This window comes from Ovis aries, chromosome 3 (assembly GCF_016772045.2).
Source record: "Ovis aries strain OAR_USU_Benz2616 breed Rambouillet chromosome 3, ARS-UI_Ramb_v3.0, whole genome shotgun sequence".
Taxonomy (NCBI): Eukaryota; Metazoa; Chordata; class Mammalia; order Artiodactyla; family Bovidae; genus Ovis; species Ovis aries.
Genome location: NC_056056.1, coordinates 209,610,889 through 209,629,020, shown reverse-complemented (window position 1 = coordinate 209,629,020; position 18,132 = coordinate 209,610,889). Strand labels below are relative to the sequence as shown.

Genomic DNA, 18,132 nt, shown 5'->3' with positions numbered 1-18,132 from the left:
GAGCCAGGCATGTCTGCACTCAGTGCAAAAAAAAAAAAAAAAAACAAGCTTTGAGCCCTAGGTAACAAAGGACATTGTGATTGAATGAGTGTGTGAAACACTAAGTCGAACAGGTTTCTCTATTACAGGGTTTCTCCTAAAAGCTTGACCACATGTTGATAATAAAAGCTGGGTGACGGGGGCATTGATGGTACATTGAGAGAGTGTTAGTTGCTCAGTCTTGTCTGACTCTTTGCAATCCCATGGACTCTTTGCATAGCCCACCAGGCTCCTCCTTCCATGGGACTCTCCAGGCAAGAATACTGGAGTGGGTAACCATTCCCTTCTCCAGAGGGTCTTCCCAGCCCAGGGGTCAAAACTGGGTCTCCTGCACTGCAGGCAGATTCTTCATCGTCTGAGTCACCAGGGTTGCATTATTCTATATTTGTGCATGCTTGAGCTTTTCCATAACATTTTCTGTTAAATGCTATATAGTTACCCACACGTGTGTGTCTCCAGAATATGTTTTGGGAGATCTGTTATAATTTTTTTTTTGAAAGATTTTGTAACATGGATCATTTTTATAAAGTTTTATTGAATTTTTTACAATATTGTTTCTGTTTTTTATGTTTTTGTTTTTTCTGGCATGTTGAGATCTTAGCTTCCTGAACAGGGCTCAAATCCATACCCCATGCCACTGGAAGGCAAAGTCTTAATCACTGAACAGCGAGGGAAGTCCCCCATGTTATTTTTTTAAACTTTTTTAAAAAGTTGATATGTTGTGTTTTCATTTTTATTCAGTTCAAGAAATTTTCTTTTCCCTTTTTTTTTTTGGCCACATGGCATGTGGGATCTCGTTTCTCCAACCAGGGATCAAACCTGCGCCCCTCTACATTGGAAGCATGGAGTCTTAACTACTCGACCACTTGCTAAGTCCTGATCCCATGTTATTAAAGGCTGATGCTGGAGTCACATCTCCATGCAAGCTGTCATGACGTGGCTCCCCCACATTTGGACCATTGGGCCCATGACTGGATGTCAGAGCAAGGGCTTCCAGCCCAGTTGCCTCCTCCCTCCTATAAATGGCAAATTCTGCCGTACTGCCTGGGGCTGGCCCCCCCTGGACATAGTCTCATTCAGATGACCCTCCAGAGGGACAGTCCTATGCTCACATCTGAGATCATGGGATCAGAGCTTCAGAAATGGAGACACACATGCCCTTATGGCCCACACGGTCCCCAAGACATGGGCCATGACTTCTTCTGACTTCTCAGTCTTCTCCTGGCACAGGATTGCTTCCCTGCGAACCACCCCCAGGGTTCCCTTGCTGACAGATGGCTCCATAAGTGCCAGGGGTTGGAGGACTGACTCCCTGGGGGCAGGGGGTGGGCAGGCCCAGGAGGGGATCACAACCAAACCAGGCCACACAAGTTAAAAAGAAACATTTTATGTACAGACATCCTTTAAGGTGGGCAGAGTTCCTATCACCAACCTCTCTGGGACCGGTGCCCCAACCCAAAGGACACATGATTTGGGCCAAGTAAGAGACAACCTAGGGTCTGAAAGCAATAGACAGTGTGGGAAGGTGTAGCGGGTGGGGAGAGGACAGAGTCCAGCTCATCCAGCTTGGCCAAGAGTCAAGGTGCTAAACTCCTGGCTCCATCGAAGCACGAGGTCCTCGCTCTTGTCCGGAGTCAGGACAGTGTACGTCTCATTCTGCAGACATCTCATGCGGGACACCTGTGCAAGGTCCAAGCAGGAGAGCCAGGAGCCAGAGGTGTCAGAAGTCCAGACCCCGGGGCAGGGGGCGGGGGCGGGCGTGGTTGCAGGGAGTGCAGGAAAAGTCAGAGAAGCCGGAAGCTCAGATGCGGCTTTTTAAAAAAGCAGCCAGACACACCACATAGCCCAAACCCCTCCTTTTAGAAATGAGGAGCCCGGGGCTGGAGAGGAAGTGACTTGGCTCAGACGACTCAGTGAGTAAGAGCAGGAGGTAGGACTGACACCTAGACCTCTCTGACCAACCTGGCTGGGGGTTCTTCCCTCCCAGTGTGTCCCCAGGGCTTCTGATGGCAGCCTCCCCTTTCCACCCCCATCCTGGAACTCTTGGCCTGGGGCCCTGGGAGAGCTGCTCACCTCAAGGCTGGAGGAGTAGGGACAGAGCTCTGGGAGACACACGTGCTCTTCACACCCCCACCCCCATGCTCAGATGGATGCCACGGCTCGGGTGCACGGGGGAGGTGGAAAGGTGGCCAGAACAGGTCAGTGTGCAGTGACCCATGGAAGGGTTGATGGGGGAGAGGGGGGAGCAGCGGGAGGGGCTCACCTTCCGGTCCCTGTTTCTCATCATACACTGCTGGCTTTTGAAGGCACAGTAGTTGGGGTACTGCACATATTCCGTGTCACAGATCTAAGGCAGGAGTGGGGGATGGGAGGTGGAAGACTTCAGAAGCCTCAGAGCCCTTCAAAGCGCCCCCCACGGCAGAAACCAGGGCAGAGAACCAGACCCTCTGCACCAGGGTATCCCCTTCAGTGTCACCCTCAGTGTCTGGGAAGAAGCTGGGAGCTGAAACTAGGAAGGGGCTGCTTTGCTGGTCAGCAAGCTGCGAAAGCAGCTGAGGAGAGGACCGGGGAAGTGAGTACCAAGGCTCCAGATCGTGGCAGGGTCCCAAGTGGCAGTCTCATCTCAGGGAACCTCCTGGGGACGGCTTAGGATGGAAGAGGCGGAAGTGTTTCTAATGTATGACCCTGGGTGGAGCCACTTCCCTCTGTGGCCCTCACCACCCCACCCATAAACCCAGGGGAACAGCTGAAATGGTCTAAGGGCCTGTCCAGATCTAGGGGCTCAGGGAGGAGAGCTAGGAGGAGGCCCTTCTACTCAGCTAAAAGCCCTTTCTTAAGTAGCCTCCACTTGTCCTGGTCTTGATTTTTTTCTGTTAAACCACACAGAAGGCGGGCGGGGGTGGGGGGTGAGGGGGGCAGTGCTGGCTCTTAGCTACAACAGGTTGACCCACAGGGGAGGTGACTTTGCGGGAAGGGGTAAAGCTGATCCCATTGAGAGGGAAAGCACTGGAAGATTCGGGAAGGAGCCTACAGACTAAGGCAGGGAAGCACTGGATCACCGTCAGCGGCACTTCAGGCATCACCCAGAAGTTTGTCTTAGGAATGAGGCCTCCCACCCCCAACCACCGAGGGTAACTGGCAGAGCTGGGACCAAACCTGTTTCGTGCCCCCAAGTCCTGTACCCTCTGGCCTCCCGGATTGCTAGTCCTTTGCTAAACACAATCCTGGTCTCCTGGGGGCCCAAGGGAGGCGGAGGTGGCAGAGGTAGTGGGGAGGGTGTTGAGGAGTGGAGAGGGGAGTCTGCTGGAAAGAGGCAGGAGGCTCAGTGAGGAGCAGCTCTCAGAAGCCAGGGCCCCAAGACTCCCCCCGCCCCACATCCTAGGGTTCCCCAGAGCGAGGGACCAGGAAGAAGCGTGGTGAGGGGGGTAGGACTGACCCTGGTGGGGAAGTCTCCATCCTGGAAGCTCAGGAACTCAGTCTGGAGCCAGCTGGCCACTCGGTTGTCTTCGCAGCCCTTAGTGGCCAGCCGGGCACACCAGAAGTCCATGCGCAGCCCGCCGTACAAGTCCAGCCCGTAAAAGCGGCCCGATTTCCGGCTCCCTATCTGTAGCACGGGGCACAGGAGAGAAGTGGGCACCCTGCTCACCCCCTCCAGCTCCCGGTTGTCCGGCCCTGCCTGAAGCCGTACCCCCCCCCCCCCCCCACCCCCACCACTGCAACCCACCCGGCTGGGTCAGTACCTGGGTGCCGATGGTCATGCTCTGGGAGGCAAGCAGGGGGCTGACAAAGGGTGTTTTGTGGGAGCTGTCGCACTGCTGTCGCTGCAGGTTGGCCTCCGAGTGGCACTGCTCCAGCTTCAGCGAGCAGAAGTCACAGAGGGTACACGCGGCTACGTGTCGCCGCCCCAGGCTGTCACAGACCTGCAGACGGGTGTGGCTGAGGGCCTGAGGCTGAAGTCCCACGCCCCCACAGAATGTCCCCTCGTTAAGCCTTTTCCAGAAGCTCCTCTGTCTTTTCCCAAACCCCCTCCCCAAGATCCTCCCCTCAAAGACCTCCCATCAGCTCTCTATTTCTTCCCCCTCCTCTGCTGCTGCTAAGTCGCTTCAGCCGTATCCGACTCTGTGCGACCCCATAGACAGCAGCCCACCTGGCTCTCCTGTCCCCGGGATTCTCCAGGCAAGAATACTGGAGTGGGTTGCCATTTCCTTTTCCAATGCATGAAAGTGAAAGTGAAGTCGTGTCCGACTCCTAGCGATCCCATGGACTGCAGCCTACCAGGCTCCTCCATCCATGGGACCTTCCCGGCAAGAGTACTGGAGTGGGTTGCCATTGCCTTCTCTGAGGATGGTTTATTTCCTCACAAACAATCTTCATCTTCCTGCAGGTGACAACCAAGCCTCTATCATCCGTTCTGATCTCTTTCCTGAGCTTTGAATCCCCATGGCCAAGTGCCTGACAGATGTCTAACTTTGCCTAACTGAAAAAGGCTCACAGTCCTCCCTTCCTCTCTGCTAATGATAATGCTAATATTTACAAAGAGCTGGCATGGTGCTGCGCGCCATGGCTGATAAATGCCTTCATCTTATTTGGTCTTCCTAGGAATAGAATAGCTACTAAGCATGGTTCCATTTGCCTGCCAGGAAACTGAGGCTCCCCAAGCCTGAGTCTCTTGCTCAAACAGACATCAAATGCATGACGGACCTGGGACACTGGTCCGGCTGCTTCCAACTCAAAAACCCAGGTCCTCTGCTGGAGCACCTGGGTTCAGAGCCTCCAAGTTCTTGGAGGACCTTCTTGGATGTGGAGCCGCCCATCTTCCTGTGGGGCTCTCCACCCTGAGTGAGTCTCCTCAGGACGATCTCGCTTGGCAGGATCTCCAGGCTGTCCCGTCAGCGCATCACAGTCACAGAATCTCTTGCTCACTCCTCATAACAGCTCACGGGGGAGGCATCATCAGGTCCCTAACCCTGAATCATAACTGAATTCCCCTTTCCTACCAAATGAAATACAACTGCTTCGGACTGCCATTCGGGATTATTCACATCATGGCTTCTTTGATTCTGTTTCCAGGTAAAATGGGCTCCTTACTGTTCTTTCAGCCAAGCCCTAAAATCCAGTGAGCTCTCCATTAGTCCTGAACTTCCTAAGTGCAGTCCATCTCCACCAAAAAATAACTCTCTTTCCATCACCTACCAACCCACACTCCTTTTGTATAATGCTACTCAATCTCAGGTCCCTGCGAGCAGGAGGAAGAGTAACAGTGTGCTCATTCTTGGTCCCTTGTGGAATTTCTTCTCTCTTGCCTCTGAGCCTTTGCACACACTAGTCTCTGTAGCAGGAACCTTCTACCAAACCCTTCTTCTGCCTGGTTAACTTCTTTTATCTCCAGGTCTCAGTTTAAACATCAGTTCCTCTAAGAGGCATTGTCCAGTCCTGCCCCAGCATGACTTTTGTGCTCGCCATCTGCTCTCTGAACTTTGGACTTATCCGTCATGCGTCGATCCCTGTCACGCTGGTCTCCGTTTTGTCTCTCTCTCCCAGTGGACTCCAGGAGGACAGAGGATCGGATCTTGTTGCACTCGTCACTAAATTACCTAGGACAGAATTGCTAGTGTCTCAAATACCTAGCCAAATCCATATCTGTTGAATAGACAGATGCAGGGATGGCATGCCAGCTCTTAGCACACATTTGCTAACTTGTGCTTTTAGAAAGTCCTACACTTCTTGGGAATATAATTTGCTGGGTTCTGAGGACATATCGAGATTGGGATCTCTCTACAGAGCCCTGGAACAGGTTCTAGGACCCCTCCCGGAAGACGAGCTGCATCTAAGGTACAGCCACATCCTGCGGTTGGTGAACTGGCTCTGGACATGACTCAAGCTTAGCAACTGAGCCACAGAAGGAATTCTGGCCAGGAATGGATTCCAGACTCTGTCTTGAGCCTCCCTCCTTTTAAGGGAGCTGGAAATGTCTTTCCAAGAAGGGGTTCTCACTTGGAGAGTTTCTCAGGCTTTCTGTGGCCCCGCCCATCCTGTACTCCCTAGGCCCATGAACTTGGAGCCAGTGAACAGCTGGGTGGGCATACCGATATCCCAAAACCAAGGATCTCATTTTCCAAGTACTGCCAGGCCTTGGCTGTCGGGGTTATGACGCAGGTGTTCTCCACAATCGAGTAGCACAGGGTCAGCAAGGCCTCCACATGGGGCAGCTGTAGCAGGCTGCAAAAAGACCAAAATGGCACCACTGCAGGGGATGGGCCAGAGGGCCAGGGCAGACAGCCATGCCCACTCGCTCCCCCCTGCCCTTACCATCCAGTCTTAGTCACATGCATTCAGCATGCTGGAGGTGGCCTTACAGGCCTCCAGATCAACTGCCTCCTTTTACAGATGAGGAACTGAGACCCAGAAAGGGGAAATGAAATTTGCAGTGCTCATCAGAGGCAGAGAGAAACCCAGAACCCAAGTCTGGTAGCTCTAGCTTCAGGGCTCACCCCATGCCAGGTAGAGATGGGCATCTAGGACACTGCTTAAGCCACGGAGGAGGTGAGGCGGGCAGCCGCTGGGTGTACCCAAAGCCCAAGCAGATCTGGGTGGGTCTGAGGCCAAGGCTGGCCAAGTGGGCCTCTCATCCCCAAAGGCAGAAGGAAGGGTGGGGCAGGTGGGGGAGACAGGACGTCCAGTACCTGCCAGGGCTCTGGGATCTCCAGATGGTCTCCCCATCATACATGTCATTCATTTCATCCATCTCCTGCGCCGATTGGATAAGCTCCTGGAGGTTCTCCATCAACATGGGAGTAGACTCCACTTCCCGCACCCGGGGAGTGAAGGAGAAAGGGTTGGAGGACACAAGTTCAGACCGAAACTTGGGCTCTGGGTCTGCCTGTAGCCTAGACGCTGAATCCAGAGCCTCCTCTGTGCCCTGGCCTTCTTCCTGCTTCTCCTCCTGCTTCTCCTCCTGCTTCTCCTCCTGCTTCTCCTCCTGCTTCTCCTCCTGCTTCTCCTCCTCCTGCTCCTCCTCCTGCTCCTCTTGCTCCTGCCCTTCCTCCTGCTTGTGCTCCTGCCCCTGCTCCTGCTTGTGCTCCTGCCCCTGCTGCTGTTTGTGCTCCTGCCCTTGCTCCTGGCCGCCCAAGGACAAGGAGGACTGGAGCAGCTCCTCCACGTTGCTGTTCAGCCGCTCAGGCCAGGGCTGGAAGACCTGTCGTTCGGTGGCTGCAACAGGGTTTGCAAGGGACCAAGAGAGAGAAGGGAAAGGAATGGTCAGGCTTCTGGCATTCCGTCTTTGCAGAGGGACACACACAAACACATAAACGCACACAAACACACACAGAAACACATAAGCACACTCAAAACACACAAACACATAAGCACACACAAACCGACACACAAACACATAAGCACACACAAACCGACACACAAACACATAAGCATACAGACACACATAAACACACACACATAAACACATAAGCACACATACACATAAACACATAAGCACACAGACACACATAAATACACACAAACACATAAGCACATACAAAACACACACAAACATAGGCATACACAAACACAAACACACATAAGCACAAACACACTCATAAACACATAAGCACACACATAAACATATAAGCACACACAAACACACAAACACATAAGCACACACACATAAGCACACACACACAAGCACACACACACATAAGCACACACATAAGCACACACACACATAAACACACACACACATAAATACAAAGGCAGAGGAAAGTTATTCACACAACCAATCATAAAAAACACAAGCAAGAATACAAATATCAAAACAATAGTACTATGGTGACGGTGGTGGCAGTGTTACAGGTCCCCTTCCCACCTCCCTCACAAAGGATCCTCTTTCCTAACCCACTTCAAATACCACCTTTTGTCCCTCTCACTTAGCAAGCACCAAGTATTTTGAATACCTAGCAACCAATCCTTTTTGGAGTGAAGATGTGAGCTGAGAAATGTGCCAGAGGACTTCTCAATGCAATAGTGTTTTGGGGAGCAAGGAAAAATCAGTTCAGGGCAGAAATAGATGTAATGTCAGAAAACACTCTGATACAGGAAATCCCTAACTTGTATTCAAAAAAGTAGGCTTTCCCCTTATGCAAACATTTGCCCAAGGCTACTTCCAGCAGCTCACCTCCTTAGATCCCTCCTGTTGATGCCTTAAGCCCTGGGTTTGGGGACTCTGGGATGAGAGGCTGGCAGGGTCTCACCTGTGATGCGGGAGGACATGGGGGAGGTAGCCGTGGTGGGTGGCAGCACTTCGGGTGAACTATCCACCTCCTTGAGTGTGTTGGGTGAGAGGATGGAGACTGGCTGGGAGCACCGGACCCTCTGCAAGGCGAGAAGCAGAGTGGGAACGCCTTTCACAAAGGGCACATTTCCACTCCACCTTATCCTCTGTCCCCAGGTCTCCTCTCTCACAGTTCCTGGGAGGAAATCAGGGGACATGGCCCTGAGTCGAATCCTCTAGATCTGAGACAGGGTCTCCTGCAAAATTAGACGCCCTGCCGGCCCACATTCCTGCCTGCAGGCTTTTACATTTGACTGGAATGACATCTCTGTTGGGAGGAACAAGGGCTTCTCTCTGCCTCCTCGCATCTCTCTCCCTTACTTTTCTGGCAATAAGGGGATTGTTCAGAGTCTGAATGCCCAAGGTGAGACACTGGGCGAGTGTCGGCCAGCCAGTGACTGAGAGGGAGGACCTAAGGATGGCCTGGAGCCCTTCCTTGGTGACACCAGGTTCAAGCTATGTCTTGACCTCACCTTGGCGTAGTAGACATGGTTGGAACAACGGTACTGGGTGAACTGGCAGAAGGACTCAAACCAGGAGGCGTAAGGGAGGTCGGAGCAGACTGCGCCTAGGGAAGGGTGGGGCGCAGGTGAACACAGGGGTGTAATCCCTCCTGGAGGGAGGGTGCGATGGGCACCCGGGCTCAGGGCCCAGGACCACCTGTCCCCTTGCCGTGGGTCGAAGGAGCACAGGGCTGGCCCTCACCGTCCGGCACCAGGCCGTGGTTTTCATACTGGTCTAGCTGGACGAGGGTGGGGTTCCGGCAGCCGTGGGTGGCACGGAGCCTGCAGGTGGTCTCCGCCTTCCAGGTAGGGGTCAGCAGTGCGAAGAAGCGCTCATACTCCGTGGGGGACAGGGGGCTGCCCGGCGTGGAGGTCGAGGCGGAGTCCTGGGCTGGGGCCGGTGCCAGAGGCAGGAGCAGCACTGCGGGTCGGGGACAGACCACGATGGACCCCTCTCCGCACCCGCCGGCCGGGAACACCCACCCCGAGAGCGGGGCGTGCACTCGGGGACTGAGCGCCTGGCCGCCAAGCTGGGGTGAGTGTGCAGGGGTGCTGGCGCGGCGGGGAGGGGCGATGGGGAGAGGCTGCAGGCATCCCCGGGGGAAGGCGGCTCGGAGAGCTCCGGGGGCGGAGGCGCGCTCACCCCTCAGGAGTGAGAGAAAGGACCCTGCGGCGAGATGCCTCATGGCCCCAGACGGTCGCCCGCGTTCCCAGGACCGAGCGCCTCTAACCGGCCAAGCCAGGGCGAGCAGATAGGCGGGAGGGCGGGGCCGCGGGGGGTAGGGGGGCGAGACCAGCCGACGTCACAAAGTGGGGGCGGGGAAACTGATGCGAGGCTGCACTCGGCCGAAAGGTGGGGGCGGGTCCCCGTGTGTCACATCCCAGCTCGAGGACAAGGACGGCAGGAGTGATCTCAGACTCTGGCCGGAGTTGGATGGCGTAGCTCCCGTCTGTTCTTTACCTTATTACGTATCCCATGTCAATGCTGGCCCCGCACACTGGACACTTTTTCTCCCTACTTTACAATCTGGCCTTCCAGTAGTCACATGGGAATGTGAGAGTTGGACCATAAAAAAGACTGAGCACTGAAGAATTGATGCTCTCAAACTGTGGTGTTGGAAAAGACTCTTAAGAGTCTCTTGGACTGCAAGATCAAACCAGTCAGTCCTAAAGGAAATCAGTCCTGAATATTCATTGGAAGGACTGATGCTGAAGCTCCAATACTTTAGCCAACTGATTCAAAGAGCCAGCTCACCGGAAAAGATCCTGATGCTGGGAAGGATTGAGGGCAGGAGGAGAAGGGGGCGACAGAGGATGAGATGGTTGGATGGCATCATCGACTCAATGGGCACGAGTTTGAGGAAGCTCTGGGAGATGGTGAAGGACACGGAAGCCTGGTGTGCTGCAGTCCATGGGGTGGCAAAGAATCGGACACGAGTGACTGACTGAACAAATCCCATGTGAGGACTGGGGCAGAGATGGAACATGCAACACAAAGTTGGGGCCTGGAGGGTAGGAACTACAGAGGACAGCTCCAGGTAAGTGAGCCAGAGCAGGGAGTAAGATGGGGGTTCTGGTGAGGAGACCCTGCATAAGGAGGGCTTAATCTATGGAAGTGGTTCCAGGTGGGCATAGACAATTCATTGGTGGTAAGTTTTTGCTTTGTGTTTCAAATAAGTCAGGCTAATACTTAGTATAACAGTTCATGTATAAAACACAAGTACACATTTATTGGAAATTAAATGAAAGATATAGGGAAAAGATGCACATCTTGAAGGTTTTGGAAACCCCCTGTCTGAGGCCCAGTTCCAGCCAGCTCTGTCCTTCCCATGCTGAGAGGTGGTGGGTCCTGGGGCAGCGGTACCACTTCAGGTTCCATGTCTGGTCCTACTTTCAGCATGACATCCTCCTGCCTCTTAGCCAACTCAGAGGATGCAAACTATGCTCAGCACATGTGCTAAAACAGTGTCTCTACAATAAACACAGCAGGCCAACACGTACAGCTTTTATTCACCAACTCGATTCCTTTACAAGTGAGATACTGACACTCTGCCCTGCCCCTCCCACTCACAAGGCTGGACAAATCCTCTCGGCACAGAGGAAGGGGTGCCCCTTCAGCCAGGGCCGTGGCCCAGAGGACCCGGAGGAGCCCCCCGCTGGAAAAAGCATGGAGAGAGTGAAGGAAGTTTATCACGCATGGCCCCCCCCAAAACGAGGGGAGGGAATCAGGAAGCTGGAGGAGGGCCCCATGCTACTGCCCCAGTCCTTAAATACAAAGCAACGGGAGAAAAGAGGACCATCCCTCAAAAACACAGCACCAACCTCGGCGTGGAGGCAAAAGGACAGTGGGCAAGACCACTTCCCTCTGAAGGGGGCGGGCTGAATGAGAGCACATACCGTTAGCGGCCGCAGAACCCCTGGACCAGGGTCTGGGTGCAGCCTCAGCACCGGAAGTGGGGAGGGGAGGAGAGGAGATGACAACATGTGCCACCCACCTCTCCCTGACCCCCGGCCCAGCCAGGCATCCCACTCCCCACTAGCCAGGTCAGGGGATGTGGAAGAAACTGTGTTGGAATCCAAGGCCCTTGTCTATTTCTTTTTTCGTTCTTGGGAGCAGCGTGGGCAAAACCTGCAAAGGAAGGTGGGGGAGGAGGTGAGCGAAGCGGAGGACGCCCCCCGTCACTCAGCTCAGGGCAGTCCAGCTCCGACCACAGCGCCCACTCACCATTTCCCCCGAGGCTTGGTGGTCAGCCCCACGCAGGCAAAGTGGAACCACTCAATGGAGCACTGGAAAAGGAAGACGGTGGAGGAGCAGAGGGCAGGGGGCAGGCTGGGGCCGAGGAAAGCAGAGAACCCCCCCACCCGGAGTCCTCAGGAGCATTCCCTTACTCCATCCGGCGGGAGGATTCTTGAAGGGTCCAAGGCCAACCACCTCCAACTCCCTTCCTCCTGTCCTGAGGTCCCACTCTTCAGCCCTTACCCTCTTCTGGTACCCAACTCCCTTCCTGTCCCCCAGAGCCCCCCGCCCTGAGGCAAACCGGTTCTTACGTCAGGGTTGTCACAGCCAATCATCTCCCCGTAGGAGACCTGGTGACAAAGGCAATAGGTGGGTTCGTTGGGATCCACAGGCATATCCAACACATCAGAGGGGTGGACACTGCCAAAGGTCACTGAGGGCATCCCATACTCAGGGCTTCTGCGTGCCAAGAGGGAGAGAGAGTATCACCTGCAGGAAGGGACGCTACAGCTTGACGCTCAGAGTGGCACGAGGAGATCCCTGTGAGGCTAGTGGTCTGTGGCTTCCCCTCTGTATCCAGCAGATACCAGAGTGATAGAGAAGGGGGCGAGGGGCGGGGCGGGGGCAAAGAGGAGCCTGTCACTTGGCAGGGTGCTCCCTGACTCACTCACGTGCGCACAAGTTTTAACTTCTTCTGGGCGGCCTTGGGGGCTTCTTCGTCGGAGTTTTTCCCTTTGGAACGAGCACGGGCAGCTTTCTTCTCCTTTTGAGTCCGACCTTCCAGGGAAGAGGGGAGGGGCAGCCAGAAGGCAGAGGGACAGAAAGATGGGTTAAGGACCCCTCCTCTCCTCCAACGTAGGGGTCCTCCCTTGGAGCTGAGGGATGGGCTGGCTGCCCTCTTGGAATCTTCGCTCCAACTCTCATGGCCCACCCCCCTCCTCACTCTTTTTGCCTTTGCTGGAAGAGCTGTCATAGTCACTTGACTCAATCTGCTTCTCCTTCAGATCAGCCTCAAAGCGGGCCAGGTCTGTGTCCAGTCGCCGAATGTGTTTGTCCACCTGGGTGGGAAGGAAGGAAGGAGAAGGAAGAGCTACCAGGCTGGTTCCAGTAAAAGCAAACAGGCTAAGGCAGAATCCATGCATCTCCCAGACCCCAAACAGATCCCAGCACGCTAAAGGAGGGGTGGAGGACCCTGAGGAATAGACGGGAGGTAGTGGGGAGCCATGGGTAGGGCCATACCATCTCATAGGTCTGCATGGCAAGCTGCACCTTGTCATCACCAAACTCCTTGCACTTGCCATAGGCTTCCTGGATCTGTCTCAGAAGGGCCAATTTTTCCTCAGAGCTCCGGCTGCGGGCGCTACTCATATATTCACTGGCCAACTTGTCAATTTCAGCCTTCAGGTCTACAACAGAGACAGGGCTGGTCATAATGGCCCCCGAGTGGCAAGATTAAACACACTTCCTCCTCTTGCTCCTTGGACCTTTTGCACTGACCATCACAACCTCTGAATTAAAACACACTCAACATTCCTAGGTACTGTGCCACATACTCAAGCGATGCAACATGGCCACAACATGTGCTGTGAAGGCACCTTTGGTTGCTGGAGACATTGCTAGCATAGTTGAAACTGGACTTATGGAAACACAAGGAAGGATTCTCTGCATGCTGCACTAATATGAAGAACATTTCTGTCAATGTCTGAAGATGCTTCTTTGCACAGCTTGCTGCTTCTGTCTCAAAAGCCATCTGATTTCTCATCTCAGAAACATTCTGCGATAGCTCTGAGAGCTGCAGACCAGGCTGAGTCATCTGCTGCTGCTCTTGACTTCCAGGGTCTGTACGTCTACATCTCAGTATTGAAAATTAGGCCCGAGTTCACTAATGGAACAGTTCTTCTGCTTACTGTCCACCCTGTTTGGTTCATCATTTGCAACTTGCAAATATTCTCCATCACTTTTTTCTCCTGTGTGTTCATTTTAGCTATTGCTCCAAACATTTTACTAGGAGAAGGCTGGTGATGCCCCCAAACACCGAGACCATAGATGCCTACTGCCTAATATTACAGCACTCAGAGAAAATGTGCACGGAGACAAAAGCATGCCTCCCAACACGGTTTAGCAACAAGTAACCACAGCGAGGACGTGTGAGCATACTAGGTTTATGCTCTGCTTTATTCCAGGCCCTTGAAGGAAGTTGGAAAAACATGTATGTGGTTCAGTCATCTCCCAATGGGTCTTTCTGTGCATGAACTCAAGAGCCAGAACTATATTACAAAGCAAGGAGCTGGTGGCTGGCATTCAGCAGGGAGTTCTCAGGGGCCTGTGTCCAGGATCTTAGATAATATTCATTTGTCCATGAGCAAACTGACCCAGAGTAACTCAAATCACAGCTTTAGGCATTCTAACACCCCTGGGCAGGGATACATAAGGATACACCTACATATCCTTCAGCAAGCATGGTCGATAGCACCAACAGAGACCTTCGACTATGAGAGACAAACTCGCCCACCGCAGTGTAGCCTCAGGCTCCAAGTCAATGTCTCAATGCAGCCAAACTTAATCAATGTCCAAGGACGGCCACAGATGGCACCTAATGCTTCTGTAAGGTTGAAGAATATAGTGTAGAGATTCTGATGTTAATTGCTGCTTTTCCTTTTCTTTTTTCCACTTTCTTTCTAACATCTCCTCATGCAGCAAAGCTGCTGTGTACCAATGTGAACTGTAGTCTAAAGCCACACTGAATTTTGTGACAATAATGTTAACAGCCCAGTGGAGTAGAAGCATTCTAGTTAGTCTTCCTACAAACATATCGAACATGGAGAACACAAATGATTCCAGGATTGACTGGTTTTCTCACTTTTCCTGAGGGAGATATAAAAGAGCACAGCATCTCTAAATTCTTGTGGCATTGTTACAATACTCCACGAGTTATGAAAAAGCTGACACAGAAACACAGGTCATCATTACTCTCCTTTTAAGAATTGCAAGAGAGTGAAAGAGAAGACAAAGCAATCTAGATCAGACCAGGTGATATTGGTAACACCAAACAGGAGGGGAGACGATCACACACACTCACTCGGCACCGGGCTCCTTACTCTGCACATACCCTCTGTTCTTTGGTCCAGGTCCCTCATGAGCTGGAAGTTTCTCTGCAGTTCAAAGGGCAGGTTTTCAATACCTGGGGAGAAGAGGAGAAACTAAGACTCCCTGGACTTCCTAAGCCCTATAGCTGCATTGGGGGGCTTCCCTGGTGGCTCAGATGGTAAAGAATCTGAGACACAACCCCTGGTATCCCACATCCCCTGGAATGTGGGATACCCGGGTTCAATTCCTGGGTCGGGAAGATCCCCTGTAGAAGAGAATGGCAGGATTCTTGCCTGGAGAACTTCATGGACAGAGGAGCCTGGCAGGCTACAGTCCATGGGGTTGTAAAGAGTCAGACACGACTGAGTGACTAACACACACACACGCATAAACCCTGCAGAGAGTCAGGCGACTAACACACACACACAGACACACACACACAGAGACACACACACACTAGCTACTTTTAAAAAATAGGTCCAAAGAGCACTTGGTTATCCCTCCTTCAAACCGTTGGACTATCTGTGACAGCACTCATCATTGCTTTCTCAGGAGGAGCCATGTCCACCGGTCTCCACAGCGAGCTCCCCATCTCTGCACAGCTTTCCCACCCTCCCCTCTTCAGTAACTTTACAAATCAGCCCTTCCCTCTCCATGCCCTTGGGAGTTCCCTGGTGGTACAGTGGCTAAGACTTCATGCTCCTAATGCAGGGGGGCTCGGGTTCAATCCCTGCTCAGAGAACTAGATCCCACATGCTGCAATGAAAGATCCCACATGCTGCAACTAAGGCCTGGCACAGCCAAATAAGTACTTTTTTTTTTTTACAAAAAGATCTTTTTGCCCTCAACTTACAAATACCCTCTTGGTACCCTCCACTGATCACACACACACTTCCAATCTGCTCTCCAAACAGTAGCCAGAATGTTTTTTTTTTAAATGCAAATCGGATCAAGTCACTCTCCCGTTTATAAACCTCCAGTCACTTCCACTGCAATATTCCCAAGTCCTACTCTGCACTTTCTGGCCCGTGCTGCACACCAGACCTAACTCAGGTCAGTCCCCGTCTGTGCGCGCTCCGCTCTGTCACACTGGCCTTCTTTGAGTGCCTTGAACTTTCCGGTGCTCTTCCAGACACTTGGCTTTCCGCACACTGCTCTCTCTGCCCAGGACGCCCTGCCCCGTCTCTTTCACCCCACTTCCACCATCCCTCTTGGCCTACTGAACTTCTGTTCATTCTTCAAAGTTCAGCTCAACCCTGACTGCCCCTGACTCCAAGTGCCCTGGGTTATGCTGTCATGCTATTCTATGGCTGCCCTTTGGCAGGGCAGATACTCTGGGGGCACTTATCCAATGTAATTAAATAAGTAATTATATAATTAGTTATATGGTATGTCTCCCCAGCTCTCCAGAAGTGTTAGATATGTCTGTCTTCTTCTCTCCTATTTCCCTAGTGTTCAGAACTATGACATGCATACAGAGGATCCTCAATAAATAATTGAATATAAAGGCATGAATACTTGCATTTCTCTCATAAAAAAAATTCTCTTTCCATGACTCCACTTTGAAACTTTTAAAATGCATCCAATGCTTTAACCTATAGACTCGGGTCCACCATCAGTTTACTAAGATTAAGTCACCAATGAGTTACCAAATCAAATAATCTAATTACTAGTTCCATCCTAAAAAAAATGTTTGCAGTATTCTCACCATCTTCTTGCCTATGTGTAACTTTCTATTAAGATTCTAAATCTCCTCACACACTTTCAAGTAATTTCATCACTGACATTCCCTTAGCCTGTCCCTTAAACGTTACTATTTTCTTGAGCTTACACTTAAGTTAATCCTATTATTTTCTCATACTTTCTCTGAATGATCTCCATCTCATTTACTCTTACAGACTTCTGAATTTCCTATCTTCTTGATGATATATGTCTACCTCACTTCCCAAACAGGAAATCAAGAAGTCACCTTAGATTCCTCCTCCTCTCTCAACCACTCAGTCAGTCAATTCGGTTATATTTACCTCCTAAATACTCTGTTGAGATCAGGGCCTCATCTCTGACCAGAACTGTTATTACTAATTAATCTTGTATTACCAGGGTCATCATGCTCCAATTTACCAGACATCAATTACTTTCCTTTATTAAAAAAAAAAAAAATCACTCCATTTAGAAAATCCGTTGGTTCCTCACTATTTAGAGTGCAAGCTTCTTAGCCTGGCTTTAAAGACCAGGCACAACCCAGCCTCAGCTACATTCTCCAGTGTCATTTTCCAATCTTTTACCTCAGAGTCCTATACATTAAACACTCTGGTCTCATCTTTCCCTGATCTTGCCACAAACCCATCAGAACACCTTTGCTGATGCTTCCCCCAACCTTCAATCCCCTCTCCCTCTCTACACCGGCAAATAAACACTCAACCTTCAAGATTCGGTACATTCTCTGTAAAGCTTTACCTACACCTCCAGGTAAACTAGTCTCTCTTTCTCCAGTGTTACCAACTGTCTGTTTAATGTATTTCTGTTATTTGCCACAATTTTATAATTATTTATTAGAATCTGTGTCCTACTAGTCTATGAGCACCTTCAGGAGAAGGTCCGTGTGGTATTCATTCTTGTATACCCCCAGTACCTGCCATTATGTCTGACCCACAGCAGGACCTCAATAAACGAATGAATGACTCCCAACGCTAAGGCAAAGAGAATAGGGTGACAGGCTCTGTGAAGGGGGCCACACAAATGGCATAAACAGAACACCAAATTTCCATCTGATGGGAATTGGGTCTTTACTCCAAGAGGAGAAACCTTCCAGTCCTTCATCTGACAGTGGTCACTCGTAACCCCCTATCCCCATGAGAAGATGCATCTTCGAAAGAACTGGGCGGAGAATCGCGAGCAGATCTTTGTCGCTGCTCCAATGGCAGTGGATGATATACTAAAATAACCGATTCAGAACGACTTTAAGAAAAAGATTATCCTGAGGCCGGAGACCCTGAAGACAGGGGCAGCAAATATCTTCCCGGCTATGCCGACCAGCATTTCAAGAGCCGTCCCCCAGCCCAGCCGCGCAACCCCTCCCTCTTCTACGCCTCAGAGCGAGGCCTCGACCCCGCTGCCCCGCCCCCTATTTCTTCACACACTCCAGTATTTTCTCTCACGCAACCCTTCACGATTGTGACTTTCTGACCATCGGGTCTTCAGGGCCATAAAGCTCCTCAGCCCGAACCCCCACCCCCACCCTTCTGTGACCCCTGACCCGCTCCTCCAGCCTGCTCTTACTGTCCAGATAATGTTCCAAATACATCCCCGCAGCCATCTTGAAGCAAAACAAAGCAACTTCCGCTCCGCCCCGGAAGTGACTGAACGCAACGGGCGCCGAAGCGGTCCTCCACCCCCCTCCTGGAGCCCTTCCGCCCTCAAGGGTAACTTCCGCCCTCACGAGG

General features: G+C 52.1%; 2 protein-coding genes across 3 annotated transcripts; both read right to left on the bottom strand.

The window, feature by feature from the left end:
- Positions 1 to 1,410: 1,410 nt before the first annotated feature.
- ACRBP (acrosin binding protein) lies at positions 1,411 to 9,619 on the bottom strand. The gene is made up of 10 exons (XM_042248218.2): positions 9,509 to 9,619; positions 9,068 to 9,286; positions 8,836 to 8,930; positions 8,283 to 8,403; positions 6,723 to 7,248; positions 6,126 to 6,258; positions 3,780 to 3,959; positions 3,476 to 3,643; positions 2,303 to 2,386; positions 1,411 to 1,719 (listed from the first exon to the last, which is right to left on the bottom strand). The coding sequence occupies exons 1-10, from the start codon at positions 9,549 to 9,551 to the stop codon at positions 1,597 to 1,599; spliced, it is 1,692 nt and encodes a 563-aa protein (XP_042104152.1). The 5' UTR covers positions 9,552 to 9,619; the 3' UTR covers positions 1,411 to 1,596.
- A 1,237-nt stretch (positions 9,620 to 10,856) lies between these two features.
- Positions 10,857 to 18,018, bottom strand: ING4 (inhibitor of growth family member 4). Of its 2 annotated transcripts, none has more exons than XM_004006931.6 (8): positions 17,969 to 18,018; positions 14,712 to 14,783; positions 12,842 to 13,008; positions 12,546 to 12,660; positions 12,274 to 12,379; positions 11,914 to 12,061; positions 11,591 to 11,652; positions 10,857 to 11,494 (listed from the first exon to the last, which is right to left on the bottom strand). In XM_004006931.6, exons 1-8 carry the CDS (start codon positions 18,003 to 18,005, stop codon positions 11,455 to 11,457), a joined length of 747 nt encoding a protein of 248 aa, XP_004006980.1. In that variant the 5' UTR covers positions 18,006 to 18,018; the 3' UTR covers positions 10,857 to 11,454. The 2 variants fall into 2 exon arrangements, with proteins under 2 accessions (XP_004006980.1, XP_012030903.1); XM_012175513.3 differs by having other exon boundaries at positions 12,555 to 12,660.
- Between the last annotated feature and the right edge of the window lie 114 nt (positions 18,019 to 18,132).